The 15,928-nt window shown below is 47.1% G+C and overlaps 1 protein-coding gene across 1 annotated transcript in view; it reads right to left on the minus strand.

Annotated features, from left to right (window-relative positions):
- DYNC1I1 (dynein cytoplasmic 1 intermediate chain 1) overlaps positions 1–15,928 on the minus strand; it is a 1,862,117-nt gene that overhangs the window by 308,315 nt on the left and 1,537,874 nt on the right. The window contains exon 15 of the mRNA XM_086941928.1: positions 13,335–13,479. Coding sequence (XP_086798054.1) covers positions 13,335–13,479 — 145 coding nt within the window. The remainder of the gene's footprint in view (positions 1–13,334; positions 13,480–15,928) is intronic.

A 15,928-nucleotide genomic window follows, 5' to 3' on the forward strand; every position in this document is an offset into this window, starting at 1 on the left:
AAAGGTCACTAAGGCACTGCCGTGAGACTGAAAAATTCATTTTTCTGGACGAGATGCTGTTAGATAGAGCAATAGATGGACATCAAGCAACGATAGATTCTAGTACAGGAAAACGGTCACTGACATGCTAGTAAAAAATTAACTAGTATTTCATTTTAACACCAGTTGCAGAGCACATGTATCTGGCCACTAAGGAAAGAAGAACAAAAGTCTCAGGGTCATCAAGTTGATTAAAAAAACTCTGAGAAATAACTGGAGTTTGGGCATCAGAGTAAATATTGAAAATTATGAAAATGGACAAATTCCTAACTGCAGGGACCAGGCGAGGTCCCTGCAGGTCGTCACTGCGGTCACAGCATAGCAGTTCATCAGACACTAAGAGGAAGGAGATGTAAAAAGTGTATAGACCATGGGTTTGACCATGAATATCGGCCATTTTGAGCGAGGAATTGTTGGCATGCTGCTCTACGGAAAGCGTTGCAAAAACTGAAAAGTAGAGTGAGGAATTATGCACAGGGATACAGTTATAATTTGCAATGTCTTTGGTATTTACCAATTCCTGGATATAATAAGAACTGCAATATAAAATGATGTCCACTACTTGCGCTGTGGAAATTACATGCACCTACCAGTCGGGGGGGGGCTAGCAATTCCGAACATGGAACTGTATTATATAGCCTCCCAGCTGCAATGGGTAGCAAAGTGGCTACGCGGCAGCAATTTGGACGACACAGCAACCTTGCAACGGCCGTGGACTCACACTCAAATATATCATCTGTTTCACCCTGCCCCCAAGTCCCCAAGACCGTCACAGCTACATTTAAGGTTAGCATACAGATGTTACAGGAGGAGCCTGCATCTCACCCGCGCGGCTCTTCCATACGCCCCGATAATACCACTCTTAGGGACACCAAGGGGGAGGACGGGTACTTCTGAGGAGGCTCTTAAACATTGGCGTGTGGCAGGCGTGGTCACACTAGGCAAACTCTATAGGGATGGTGCGCTAACGCTCAAAGCTCTGGCGGAAGACACAGATTTACCTGTAGGACAATTCTTACTGCACACCTCCTTAGTGAGAGCCTTGTCAACTATTTGGGGAGATCTAACAACCGAGCCCCCAATGCATTTATTAATACAGTATCTATACGCCATGAAGGCGGGGTCTTACATAGTACATTGGCTGGTGACAGCCTTACTTACGCACACGTTGAAACCAATGACGTCCCTCTGTGCCAACTGGGAGGCGGACCGTGGCCAACCCTGGACCGACAAGGAATGGGGTAATATCCTGGCCTGCCCCATTTATATACTGAGAAGCTTCAAATTCAAATTAATACAAACATACATCTTACACAGGGCTTATCTCTCCCCCAATAAAATTAACAGATACTTCAAAATCACTACTTCCGAGTGCCCGCGCTGTAGGCGGCCTGATGCAGACCTACTGTATATGCTATGGTTCTGTGGTTCCCTACAAAGCTATTGGTGCGCAGATACCGCATCCCTAGTGCTCTGCACAGACACCCCCTTGCCGCTGTCATGGGAGGTTTCCATACTGGGAATTTATGTGAGGACTAACAAAAACAAAGTAACATCACGGTTTAGAGATTTGGGGTTGATAATTGCGAAGCTCCTGCTTACAAAAAGATGGAAACACTCAGACCCCCCTGAGCCGGTCAGCTGGAAGAGATCTCTTGCAAACTGGGCTCCGGCAGAAAGCACAGCAATATACAGGGAAGAAACAGCAGGGCTGCGCAAATTCCCCATTGCGCAATACTGGGACACTATACTCTTAGCATTTAACAACGAGGGCAATAAGGACGCGGATGGCACCCACCCGGCCGAAAAATAATGCGCATGCTAGCGGCCCCGGGTTGCGTGGGATACGATAATAGTCGAAGGGAATCACCAACTGTTAGAAACTGCAACATAGTTGAACTATGATGTGGAGGACCCCACACCCCTTTATCTGCCAGAACGTCCACCGGCACAATAATGCCCCTCAGAATTTTTACAAGTTCAAGTCCCGCCCTGACGCACTCCCTCACTGCGCGGGTGGCAGCGCACTGTCCTGCACACAGTCCAGCGAAGATTATTACAATTCTTAATCAATGACAGCCCCCTTATTTCTTTGTTTTGAGTATGTTGTTAGGAGACGTTTATTAGATAATATATGTCTTATTGGTGCACCCCTATCTTCTCTCCGTCCTTTCTATTGCAAAGAATTATTGTTGAGGATCGAAGCAATTGTACATGGATTTCCACTACGTCTACTGGCGGCGTATATGTTGTGTATGATCATACTGTGTATGATCAACTACAGTGATGCATGAAGCTAGTGATTCCAGTTGCAAACTGGTAATGGCACTGCAGGAACGTGAGCAGGCGATCATGCCCGGTTACTCACCGGTAATAACCATTACTCCGAGTCCTGGTCTCCCCGTCCCATTCCTGATGAAGTGAGCAGCTAGTCTGCTCTACAGAACCCCTACCTAGCTGAACTGTTGGCACTTCCCCCTAGGATGACGTCACCATCACGTGACTACAAAAGGGGGAAGTGCCGGAAGAATCATCCTGAAAATACCAAAGACAACAGAACGAAACACATACAATCACCCACAGACACCCCAAACCAGGGAGGGAGGGAAGGGCTCAGGAATGGGACGGGGAGACCAGGACTCGGAGTAATGGTTATTACCGGTGAGTAACCGGGCATTACCTCCTCGGCCTGTCTCCCCGTCCCATTCCTGATGAAGTTAGCCCATACCCAAGCACACGGTGATTGTAAGAAAAAACAAACCAGAAAAATGCAGTAAACAGGTCCATTTAATCCACAAAAGTAAGTACAAATCATAAATCATGTACAGCAGACAGGACCGAAGCCCCAAAAGCAGCAGAGGCCGCCATCCCCAACTCCAAACGATAATGGGCAACAAAAGTGTGGGGAGAAGCCCATGTGGCAGCATTGCAAATGTCCCTCAACAAGGCCCCCTTGAACATGGCCCAGGAGGAAGAAACACTCCGAGTCGACCGACCCTGAACCGAAGAAGGCAGGGGACAGTGGGCAGAATCGTAAGCAGCAACCACAGCGCCTCTGACCCAACGAGACAAGGTGGACAGAGAAGGGCGAAGCCCCAGACCCGACAGGCCATAGGTGACGAGCAGGGAATCCACCTTGTGAAAAACAGCCGTACGCTCTAAGTAGATGCTGAGAGCCCTCAGCACATCTAATGAATGGAGGAGCACCTCCTCAGGAGAAGAAGGGACCGGAAAAAACACCGGGAGAACAATATCCTCCTGACAGTGAAAGGAAGAAACCACTTTAGGAAGAAAGAACTGACTCGGGCGGAGAATGACCTTGTCAGCGCAGAAACGCAAGAAGGGGGGAGAAGCCATCAGAGCACCAATCTCACCAACCCTCCGCCCAGAAGTAATGGCCACCAGGAAAATAACCTTTGCAGAAAGGAACTTCAGGGCCACGGAGTCCAATGGTTCGAAAGGAGGACCTGTCAAAGCTCGCAGAACCAAGGGAAGATCCCAAGGAGGCACAGGTGAACGGGACACAGGACGCTGAAGCAAGAAACTCCGCAGAAGGCAAGCCACCAACGGGGAGATAAAGGAAACAGAGGAACACCGAAAGGCAAGAATGGCAGCCCACTGCGCCCGTAGGGAAGACACCGCAAGCCCCAGGACGAAACCATCCCTTAAGAAGTCCAGTATCACAACGGCCACACAGGAGGCAGAAGAGAGACCCTTCCCCAAACACCAAGTGGAAAAACTCTTCCAGTGGCGGGCATAAGATTTCAAGGTGGAAGGACGCCTGGAAAGCTGAAGACATTGGGCAACCTCCATCGAGCAACCCAAATCCAGTAGACTCAACCTCTCAAGTGCCAAACCCCCAGCCGGAGGCATCGCAGGGAGGCAAGACTGAGAAGAGGAGCCCGCAGGGGGGAGGGAGACAGGGGAAACCTCCAATGAGGGTAAACAGAGAAGGCCAGGAGAAGGGGGTACCAAGACTGCCGGGACCACTCCGGAACCACCAGGAGAACCTCCGCCCGATCCCAACGAATTTTCCTGAGGACCCTCGGGATCAAGGCAAACGGAGGGAAGGCAAACAGCAGACCCCTCGACCAAGGAATCGAGAAAGCATCGGAGGCCCACGCCAACGGTGAGGGAATGATGCTGCAAAACTGGGGAAGAAGGGCGGACTCCTCCGAGGCGAAGAGATCCAGCCAAGGAAGGTGGAACCTGAGGACAATCAGCTCGAACAGATCCGGGGACAGACAGAGGGACACCGAGGAGGGGAACACCCTGCTCAAAGAGTCCGCAGGCCCATTCTCCTTCCCCGGAAGATAGACCGCTGTCAGAGACAATAGATTCGATTCGGCCCAAAGGCCGATCTCCCGGGACAGGAGAAACAGAGCCCGACACATGCCCTCCTGGTGATTCACATAGGAACGAACCACCTGATTGTCGGTCCGAACCGAAACCGCCCGACCCCGAAGGAGAGGAGCGAACCAAAGAAGAGCCAACCAAACCGCCCTCAACTCCTTCCAGTTCGAGGACTGGAGGGCCTCGAAACTGGACCACCGACCCTGAGCGTTGGATGCACCAAGAACAGCACCCCACCGCAAAGCACTCGCATCCATGAACAACATGACCACAGACTGAGGGGGAAGGAGATCGAAACCCCCGGAAAGGGAGAGAGGGGACAACCACCACTGGAGATCCGCCCGAATCCCCGGAGTGACAGGGATCAGAGTCTCGTAGTCCAAGGAGGCCGGATCCCAGTACGACAGGACATGATGCAACAGGGGGTACAGATGTAGCCTGGCCCAAGGAAGGAGATGCAGAGTGGACGCCATCTCTCCCTGACTTCGCAACCAGAGACGGGCAGACACCTGCGACTGGGAAAGAAGCCAAGAAAGGTGACGAAATAAAGTCAACTGGCGCTCCTGGGAGAGGAACACCATGCCCAGGTCCATCCTGAAGAGAGCCCCCAGGAACTTCAGGGACTGAGAGGGCACCAAGGAAGATTTCCGGTGGTTGATAAGGAACCCAAAGGAACCCAGCAGATGACACACCTGTTCCACATCCGACAGAGCCTGCGAAAAAGAGGGAGAGACAATCAACCAGTCGTCCAAATATGGAAAAACTAGCAGCCCCCTGGAATGACGAATACCCACCAGAGGGGCCAGGAGCTTGGTGAACACCCTGGGCGCCGATGACAGGCCGAAAGGCAGCACACAGAACTGATAGTGAAGGGTCCCCACAGCAAATCGCAGAAAACGCTGGTCGCCCGGATGGACAGGAACGTGTAGATATGCATCCATCAAATCCAGGGACGCCAGGAAGCCACCCGGAAGGACCAGAGGCAGGATGGACTGGAGGGTCACCATTTTGAACGGGCGACGGATGACGAAGTGATTGACCCGCTTCAGATCCAGAACAGGACGAAGATCTGAAGTGTCCTTCTTGGAAACCAGAAAAAGGATCGAGTAGCACCCCAAGCCCCTTTCCGGATGAGGAACCTCCACAATAGCACTCTTCTCCAACAGGAGCCGCACACCTGCCAACAAAGCATCTCTTCGTCGAGGAAGACGGGGCAGGGGAGTTTGAACAAAACCCGGAGGAGGAGGAGAGGAAAATTCTATCCGGTAACCCTCCGAAACAGTCTGAACCGCCCAGGCATCCGGGACCGACAACCACTGGGCGCGGAAGTACTGGAGGCGACCACCAACGGGTAAAGGCAGACAGTCATTGAGAAGAGGAGGAAGCGGCGGTGGCAACACCGGCAGTGGCTTCCAGGGGCCCCCCTGCCTCGAAAGGGCTGAGAAGCGCCACGAGCAGGAGGCCCAAAAGCGCGACGATAACCAAATCCACGGCCCCGAGAAGGAGGACGGGTCGGGGCCACCAGCTTGCGGTTCTCCGCCGACTGCTTGACCATGCCCTCCAGCTGAGGACCGAACACCTTCGAACCTTCAAAAGGCAACTTAAGGAGAACCGACTTCTGGGAAGAGTCCGCCTTCCATGAACGCATCCAAATATGACGGGCAGCAATGGACGCACCAGAAGCAGCGGCCGCCGCCCCCAAATTGTCGAAGGAAATGTCCGACAGGTAACGCACCTGCAACTCCATCAAAGTCAGAAGAGGAGTGGCATCCTCGCCGTCATTCAGCAGAACAGACAGAGACTGGAAGTCCTTAAGGAGCGACTGAACCATATAGTTGGAATACGCAGTCGCCCGGACAGAGAAATTAGAAGCAGCATAGGAACGCTTCACCGCCCCTTCAACACGCTTATCCACAGCGTCCGCAGGAAGGGCGTCCTCAGAAACAACCAAACCCTGAGAGGAAAGGCCAGCCATTAAATTGTCCATTTTCACAGCCTGAGGGAACTCATCCGCAAAGCCCTCAAGAAGGTAACGCCTGGACAGGAAACGAGGGAAAGAAGACTTGTCCACCTCCTTCCATTCGTGAGACAGCACATTGCGCACTGCACCATGCAAAGGCAAAGAATCCGGAGCAGGCTGGACATACTGCGTAAAAAAGTTATCGTCAACAACAGCATCCGCAGGAGGAGAAAAACCCAAGTTGGACCTCACATGGGCAAACAGTTCAGTGAGCTCAGCACCCTGAACAAAACGACCACGGACACCCTCATCCTCATCAGGACCCAAGTCATCCACAGGATCAGCCTGCGTATCCAAAGAAACACGAGGCACCTTGGGAGGAGGCCCAGCCGCGTCCCTAGCCAGGAAAGCAGCAGCCACAGCCTCATTAATAATGAGGCGCAGGGCATCCACAGGAGCCGCAGAAGAAGAAGCATCCGAATCCATTGCGGAAGCAAAAAGTCCAAACAACACTCCCAACAGGCATAAACAAGGACAAGAAACATCCCAACTAGGACCCCAGATATAGCCGAGGACCCGAACACCTGTGGGAGGAGAAAGAAACCAGGCCGGTATAAGAAGCCCAGCCAGCTCCCAAAATCGCCCCCTTAAAAGATGCAGGACACCAAACTCCTCAGAAAAGCCCCTGCCCGCTAGAGCAGGGCGAAAAACGGACCGGAGAATGCCCAGGAACGGCCGCTGGAGCAGGCCAACCTAAGACAGGTGAGCATCATTAAGCACAAACAACAGAAACGGCCGCAACGCGAGCCGCGTGTAAATTAGTGCCCCCAAACAGAGACGGCTGTTAACGCGAGCCGCGTGAAATAAGGAAGCCACAAAACGGAGCCAGCGCGGGGGAAACGGCAGCGCATAAAGCACAGGCGGCCGCTAGAGCAGGCCGCCGCAAAAACAAAATAAACAGTAAGGAGACTTACCAGGACATAGGAAGACTCCAAACAGCACAGCCAGGAACGCGGTCGTAGACTGCAGAAAAGAAAAAACAGGATGATTCTTCCGGCACTTCCCCCTTTTGTAGTCACGTGATGGTGGCGTCATCCAAGGGGGAAGTGCCAACAGCTCAGCTAGGTAGGGGTTCTGTAGAGCAGACTAGCTGCTCACTTCATCAAGAATGGGACGGGGAGACAGGACGAGGAGGTAATGTCATTACACGATTTACCATTTGCTGATGCTGCATGTGAGAACTACGACATACAATGACTATGCCTCTGCAATGTATAGCACTAATCTGCACATTGATTTTACACGGTTGTACCAAGTGGATCAGAATGTTGCTTTTGACTATCTTATATTGCCATGCCAAACGTAATGTGAAGGATAACAATTACAGTAAGGAAAAATAAAACAGAAAACCAATAAAGATTTTTAAAAAAATGTTTAAAACATGATGTCCACTAGGTAGGTTCTGACTGCTTTAGCTTCAGAAAACATGTGTGCCCTTCCTGCATGTGTCATCTGCATATATGGCTGGATAGCAGACCAATACTTTCATGCCCCAGGTTGCAAAACCTTGACAGAGCAATAGTAGCGTCTATCTCGTCCAAAGAGTCCCACTACTAATTTCGGGAAAGAGTAAAACCTTTTCTGTGTGAAGGGCACACTTTTGCTCTTTCTTGCCACCCTCCCTACCAAAGCAGCGTTCCTCGTCTCCATAAGAAGTGCTCCCTTTCTCTTAGGCGTCCCTGTCTCGAGACAGCCTCACCACCTTGGTCCCAATAGCAGAATTAGACTGGTTGTCTCTATGTAACTTTCTTTCTAAGAATTAAATCACTTCCTTCTTCAGCAATTTTCTTCACTGAAATGTTTTGAACAGTTGGCTGCATAGGTTTGGGGCTCTTTGTTGGTCTTTCAATCTCTCTGCTTAGAGATTAGAGCTATGTTATGAATAAATTCCACGTCTTAGATTCCTGAACGCATTTTGGATTTTTGCACAAGTCTGACAGTTTCAAGGTGTTTGCTCCCACCTCTTTGTTTTCCTTTTTCTTTTTTGTCACAAGCCGTGCCTGTATGGCCTTCATCTTGCTTTGTACCAATGACACATAGTTGTCTATATTGTGGGGGCTAGTCTTTGAGCGCTGCTGTCAAAAGAGTTTCTCCACGAGTGAATTCTGTTCCAGTTACACCCACACAGTTGTCAGTCTTCATAGTGGGAGATTTATTGTTGTCTTTTCACCTTGCTCTTAATATCTTTGCCCATGATCATTACTTACTGATCCCTTAGACTCATAGGTTGCCAACCGAGAATAGGATCAAAGTACTGAAGGCTGCTCTAGCTTCTCCACCTCCAGTATTGTCAGCAAAGCAAGATACTCAGGGAGAGCTCTAAGCCACTGATCCATGATATTGCTAAATTGCAGACATTTTACCACTGTGGACACTAACACTCTCTTGACGCAGATGTTTGCCCCACGATCATTTAGGATTTTACTGGCCAAGGATATGGGCAACGCCACAACTTGCCACATATAAAGACGGCCTTCTGGAGTTGTTGGGGCTTGAACCCACCCGCTCTTTACCATGGGTACGCCACGTAAAAACCTGGCTGGCAATTCAAGGACTGGAATCCTTGTGTCTGGATCCAGGCACGATTGCCCAAGCTTCTAAACCTAAACTGAAGCGATGTTTTTGGGATTACAATATAAGCCATAGCCAGATAAATGGCCCGAAGGGCAGTCTGTCTGCCCTGTATCTGGAAGTGAAATCATTTCCATTATAAGAACCACATCTTGAAAAACTCTATCTTATTCAGACCACAACACATTTATGAAGTTTCGATTCGACACTTTAGGACTGTGGAGTTTCTCAAGTAAGTGGGACAAATCCATTGACGGCAGAAATATCTGCACTATGTGCACTGAGAGTGTTGCCGAAACCATAGGTCACGTTTTATCCTTTTGGTCTGCATACCATTTGGCTTGGAAAAGATTGATTCTCCTGGTATGTCTTCCTTAGGGTTTTAGTCTTAGAACGTTTAGACCCGGATTAAGAATAGCACATACAGACACTTTGACAGTCCTAGTGTGCAGAGAAAATTTGTATACTGTGTGCATACTAAGAAGAAAAGCGCAGGAATGGATTTGTTATATTATTTATAATTAGTAGTCTTAGTAGACCTTGTACTGTTAGTTGTATTTATTGATTCATTCTTCATGCAAAGTTTTAATCTGTCGAGATATTTACAATTTTTTATGTCTACTGTCTTATGGTGGGTTTTTATCAGGCTCAGCATTGAATAAAATGAATTGTTTGATTGCTGATTTTTTTTTAAATGCGGCTGCTCCACGCCCATCACTCCACTTTCCATCCTGCCCATGGATATTATACCACTTCCAACTGTAGCGCTGTTTAATTTGGTGACCGAGTGCAGGTGTCAAAATGTCCGCTGGCAAAATAGGAGTTTTTTGCACGAAGGAGTTAGGTCCTCAGTCGTGACTTAGAGCGGGCTGGACCGTTATAATTATCATAACAAAAAACAAATTCCCACACTCTCTTTGTTTGTAATACAGTTATTATATAGACCAAATAGAAAGATTCATTAAATCTGGTCCGGTACTTTTATTTATACCTTTCACTTATGTTTTTTGTAGCAAAACTTTTTTTTGAAGTTTACTTTTTGGCAAAAAAAAGGGGGAATACATATACATAAACCTCATAAATCACTTATTTACACATATAAAACTATTACATATTGGACAAGGCAAACATTACGAAAATTACAAATAAAGCAAAAGACATCCAAGTAACAATAGACATTGAAATTACCGTTTTTCAATATTTCAAAAACAATTCTTATTCATAAATCATACAAAGCAACGTCAAGTGACAAGAGCAATGAAACATATGTCTATTTTTCTATAACACTTGATGTAATGTTTTAGCTCTTGTAGTTGTGCCGACGCGTTTCAGGTTCGGGTAACCAGTCCCCAAACCCCCATTGCTGCATGTACTTTGCACAGCGGTGGCATAACACAGGCCCCCGCAGCCCCGCAGTGTGAGGGGGCCTCTGAGCTGCAGGAACTAGTACTCTGGCCTGAGGGCTCCTGATTAAATCCGGAGCTAGGGCCCCTCCATGTACCTTTCAGCCCCCCCCCCTCAAGTTTTGTTACGCCACTGCTTTGCAGGAGCCCCCCCACCCCCAAGTTTTCTTACACCACTAGGATGCCCAACTTGTTGATCCAAAAGACTTCTAGTCTGTTTGTGTCGGATGCTGCCGCTTGTGGCTCTAAATGGCTGTGAGTTCAAGTAATTGATCCCATTTGTTTCCTCATACCTGCAGGAAAGAGCCATTGTACAGTGGTATTGTTCCAGAATACTCTTCTCAGAATATCGTTTCAGACATAAATATATGAACTAAATATAATTCATAAAAAGATTGCACCGTTGCAGTAAATACTAAAAATTCTACACTCAATAGGTGATATTTTTGCAAACAATATAGAACATGTTTTTATGTCTCCTGATATTGCCTTATATGATAATCTGATTTACACTATTCTGCATCTGCAGGGCAGGTGCTGAATCACTGTACCAAAGTCCCTCAGAGACAGTATCACAGCACCCCCCGTCTCTGTCAGTGAATGAAAGCCCCAATGCCACCTCCAGATGCCCTGGGCTGGTAGCAAAGGAAGCTCAGCGTGAGCTCCAATGAAAGATGGCCACGTCAGATTTTAACTAGCTCCACCCATTCAATAAACACATTTTCATAATTTAACACTGTTGGCAAGGGCCAGCACGAGACACTGTGCTTCTGTAATGCACCCTATTCCCCCATGTGCATGCATAACGAATTTTTAGGTCATCATTTTAATTAACTCTATATTGAATATCAGCATTTACCAATATATCCTTAAAAACCACACACAAGAAAAATAACCAGCTCCCTGTCTGCTAGACTCCCCTATAAAACCAGGAAGTCCACTGGTAAGTTGGACCGCCTCAGCAGAGCGAACAGCATCCTTGCAAGAACTGAAAAGCACAAGGACATGTTTGTACCTCATCTGTTTGTATAAGCTTGTCTCTCTGCTCATACATTGTGATTAATTCCTTTATCTCAGGGCATTAGCAATGGCATATACCACAATTACAGGCATCAGGCAAAGGTGAGAGTGCAAATTAAGGGGGGGGGGCAATTAGCAGCTGTTAAAGCCTACTAGCATGCGGGCAATAAGAACATTTGTACCCATCTTCCTGACCTCCCCCAACGCTGGCAGACACGCCTGTCCACTCCCTCTATGTGCTCAATTTTATGTTTCACGTGCCCACCAACTTGAAACCTCTCTACAAGTTTCCCTAAATTAAATGTGGTAATATCAACAACCCCACACCTGGAAAACCCCAATACTGCATGACGTGGTATTTTCCAGTTGCAGCATTAGTGCCTTATTCCAAGTTCTTCAAATGAAAATTGGGGGGAGCTTCCACTAGGCACTTCAGAAATGTAAATCATTCTGGCTTATTTTCCTTGCTGCCAGGGGACTCTTACTATGACACTATCAGAATTACATTTGCTGGGTCTATTAATTATTTTCTTACTAACTGAGTTTTATGCTAACTAAATATTTCAGAGAATGTAAACAGATTTAAAAAAAGCGAGACCTTTTTGCAACGGCATTTTGGAACTTGTAAAGTAGTCCTCCTCTAGTACTCTTTTATGTTCTCTTAGGGGCACTTCCGAATTCATCCCAAAAACACTTACGATTGAAAAAATGGCAATGTTCAGGGATTATTTCTATACAATTAGCACATACAGAAAAGACTGGGTGTGACTCTGCAATATTGAGTCCAAGGTATCGTGGCACGCTAATATCATGGACAAAATGTCCACTTGACATTTTGTCAGGTGCAGCCGGTACAGGTAAGAGCGGTGGGGCGGTGCGGGGAGGGGGAAGTCCACAAACAATGGGATAGGGAAAATAAAATAAATAAATAAATGAAAACGCTTACCTCTCAGTATCGCTGACTCAGCAATGTGGCGAGCGCAAGGTCAGTGTTTTTTTAATTTTTAATTTTAATTTTTCCTATCCCATCATAGATAGGATCCTACCCGCCCCACCACTCTTACTTGTACCGGCCGCGGATGATGTCAAGGGACAAAATAAGGAAAGGTAAGTACGTATAGATTTTCTCTGCCTAACTACACATCTAACTACCATGAAGATAAAGACATATATTCAAGGTAGACAGATGTAGAGTTTAGAATAGTAAATCTTTACTTTCCTCTGTGCTCATACCTGTCGATATTCTTCCCTCGCAATTTTGTCCAGTATGTTAGTGTCACGATATTCTTGTGCACGACATTCAAGAAGACAGTCAAAGGACTGCACCCTCTTTTCACTTTTACTCAGAGAGTTAAGCGTTTGTTGCCCGAATCACAGACATTTAAGAGTGCATAAAAAAAGTCCCACTGTAGTTCTGCCTCCAGATGTTTTTGTAAATGGGTTCCACTCCCAGCGCCTTTACTTTCCCTAGTACTCAAAATCAATTGCACATAGACACAGAGCCGTTAATGAGGCACACTCCCTCATTAGACACAGCCACCGGGACCAATGAATGTGCATTTCTTTGTGTTCGAGTGTCCATGCATACCATTGAGCGGCATCTTTTATTTCACTCGACCAGCAAGGATATATATGTGTATGTCTTCTCAAAAAATGATCCCCGACTTTTCGGCTCGCGCTCTTCAAAATGCGGTCTTAAAATAACACTCGCGCCCACGCTATGTATAATTTTGCGACTGGTGAAAAATGAAACTGGGCCAAGAATGGAAACAAAGTTTTTACGGCTTCAAAGCTCTCCGGCCAGCACAGAACATCTGAGGCGACCAAAAATGTTAACAAATCTGGCTCCCATTAAACCTGAACGTTCGCGCTTGCGGTAATGAAAGACAAATGTCCACTCTGCGAGCCTTCGGCCCCGGACGCCTCACCTTTGTCGCCCACAGCTTGACGGTCCAGTCGAAAGAGGAGGTCAGGAAGAGATGCGAGAAGTCCACGGGCCCCGGCGCCATCTGACAGCTGATGCCAGTCACGGGCCCCTGGTGGCCCTCGAAGACCTCTCCGATGCCAGCCTTGCTGCAGAGGGATTAATAAAAAAGAATGAGTCACTGCAGAGGAATTCTTTCCTCATTATTTGGCACGCTAAAAAGTCAAACCTCTGGTAAAAAGAATAGTCCAATATATTTCTCTGTTATCCTTTGCAGACTATTTCATAAAGCGTTTTTTCCAGCTAGAATTAAGATTGCATGCATGCGTAAAGTATACTTTTTCAGTCTGTATCGCAATATATAAACTAGCTTCCCAAAATACCCTCATTCTTGTGAAAAAGGCCCATTTCGGTCTTTTTGCAGTAATTCTGCACTACCACTAGTTGGCAGTCAAACGAGTCAATCAATGTATAATAATAAGTGCCGGGGCTCATTTTCTCAAAAGCTTGTTACCAGTGCTACTAAATGCGGGGTTGCCATTTATGTCCGCTACCACCAATGCTCCCTGTCCCTTTAATTTACTTTTTCAGGTTGTGTTTCACACCTGCTTTCTCCCTTTGTCTATGTTTTCCAGTATTTATCTTCTTTCTATACACATTTTCTGCCTTTCTCTCTCATTCTGTTCCAGTCCCCAAAAATGAGTGCTGGTGGCCACTACCACCAACCACCGGCTCAAATTAAGCACTGGAAAAGGAAGTCCTGATGACAGCGTGGGTCTTTACTTTGACTCCCCCCTGCTTTCCTTAACAGCAAGCAGCCCTCAATATAACTACAATCAGCAATTATGCAAAGAAAGCAGCCACATATTATTAATGTCTTACTAGAACTAAGCTGGACACTACTTAGTTATAGAAAGACTGTGCTGTTGAAATCTTGACTAGGTGATGCTTTTGCTTATAGGTGTTAGCGCCACTATTATGGCATTTTTTTTCTCCATATTGACCACATCACGTAAAGAATGTCCGTGGGAAAACTAAGCTACAGCTTTTAGCAGCACAGAACTGGTATAAACTTTACTGTGGTGCCTCTGGGTGAAATGAGTGTAAAATCAGGCAATCTGTTAAAAAGGCAGATAGAGTGTAGCAGTCTTTTATTACGCCATGCTCAGTTGCCTTGGTAAAGCAGAATTTCATCTATTTGATCCCCTCCGATAACTGAAGTTCCCCAACATTACATGAGCAGACCACCTCAGACTCCATTATGGTTGCTGTTGCAGTATCTGCAGATCTCCAATAACTAGTAAAGAGAAAGAATGTAGGATGGGACAGAAGCATAGCTGTGCACTAATTGTATACAGTTAGGGTAGCTAAGCTGGTCTCATTTATATTCGACAGGACAAAGCATTGTGGGAATGGTAGTTTCACTTCTGACATTTTAATTGTGGGCCTACAAGACACAGTACAATTAGAGACCAGTGAAAAACTGTTACTAGCTGAAAGCCACCTTCATAACATCATTCTAGTAAGGCAACTCTTTCTGAAATGAGGTAAGGAATGCATCAGAAGGAAGTGTATTTCGCAGGAAGCAGATGCTGCGGGAACTGCACAAGCCTGTAAGGAGGGAAATCTACAGGATTCCAAGGAAATGGGCAAAGTATTTCAAGGACCTAAAATGAAGGAGAAAGTGTTACACGAGACTGAAACGGTGAAGAGATACTGGAGTAAAATGGTAGAAGTGAATGCTGCTGCATGTGCCCAGAGGGAGGGATCACATAGGAATATGAAAGGAGAGAGTGCTGCAGGCGCCTAAAAGAGTGGTGCAGGAATTCGAACAGAGAGGCATTGCTGAAGAGCCATGTCTTGAATTAAATAACTGTTAGACCTGGCTACTTTGGCATGGTTCCCCTATCTTTTCGCCTCTACCTCCTGTATTTTTTGATGCTGTGCTGGATTTCGTTTTTGCTGGTTTAGATGCTTTGGGCACTTCGGCACTGCTGATCAGTGTCAAAGTGCAAGTGCTCCCTGAGTAAATTGTTATTGTAATTGGTTATCCATGATTGGCATATTTGTATCAACAAGAAGTCCCTAGTAAAGTGCACTGGGTGTGCCAGGGCTGGTGATGACAAACGCTACTAGTGGGCCTGCAGCACTGATTGTGCCACCCACATGAGTAGCCTTAAAATGGTGTCTCAGGCCTGCAACCGCAGTGCCTGTTAGCAGTCTGTGAACTGCCATGTGCTCCTGGTCAGTGTCCCCACTGACCAGGCCCAACCCTTCCCTTTTTGTGCACATTAGTCACCCCTATGAAAGGCCCAAGGTACCCCCTTGGGCAGGGTGCACTGTATGTGAAAGATAGAGCATGTACAAGTGCAGGTGACATGCTCTGGTAGTGAATGACAGCCATTTTCGTTTTTCACTATTGTAAGGCTACCTTGCCCATAGGCTATCACGGGGGATACTGGCTACAGTGGCTACCAGAAAATCATCCCATAGGAGCAAGGTAGGACATAAAAGTCTGGTAGCCCCGAACTCAGAATTTAATAACACATCTTTTAGGAAAGGTGGTTTTTAAATCCTGTGTTTGAGCACAGCACTTTT

This window comes from Lissotriton vulgaris, chromosome 10 (genome assembly GCF_964263255.1).
Source record: "Lissotriton vulgaris chromosome 10, aLisVul1.2, whole genome shotgun sequence".
Lineage (NCBI taxonomy): Eukaryota > Metazoa > Chordata > Amphibia > Caudata > Salamandridae > Lissotriton > Lissotriton vulgaris.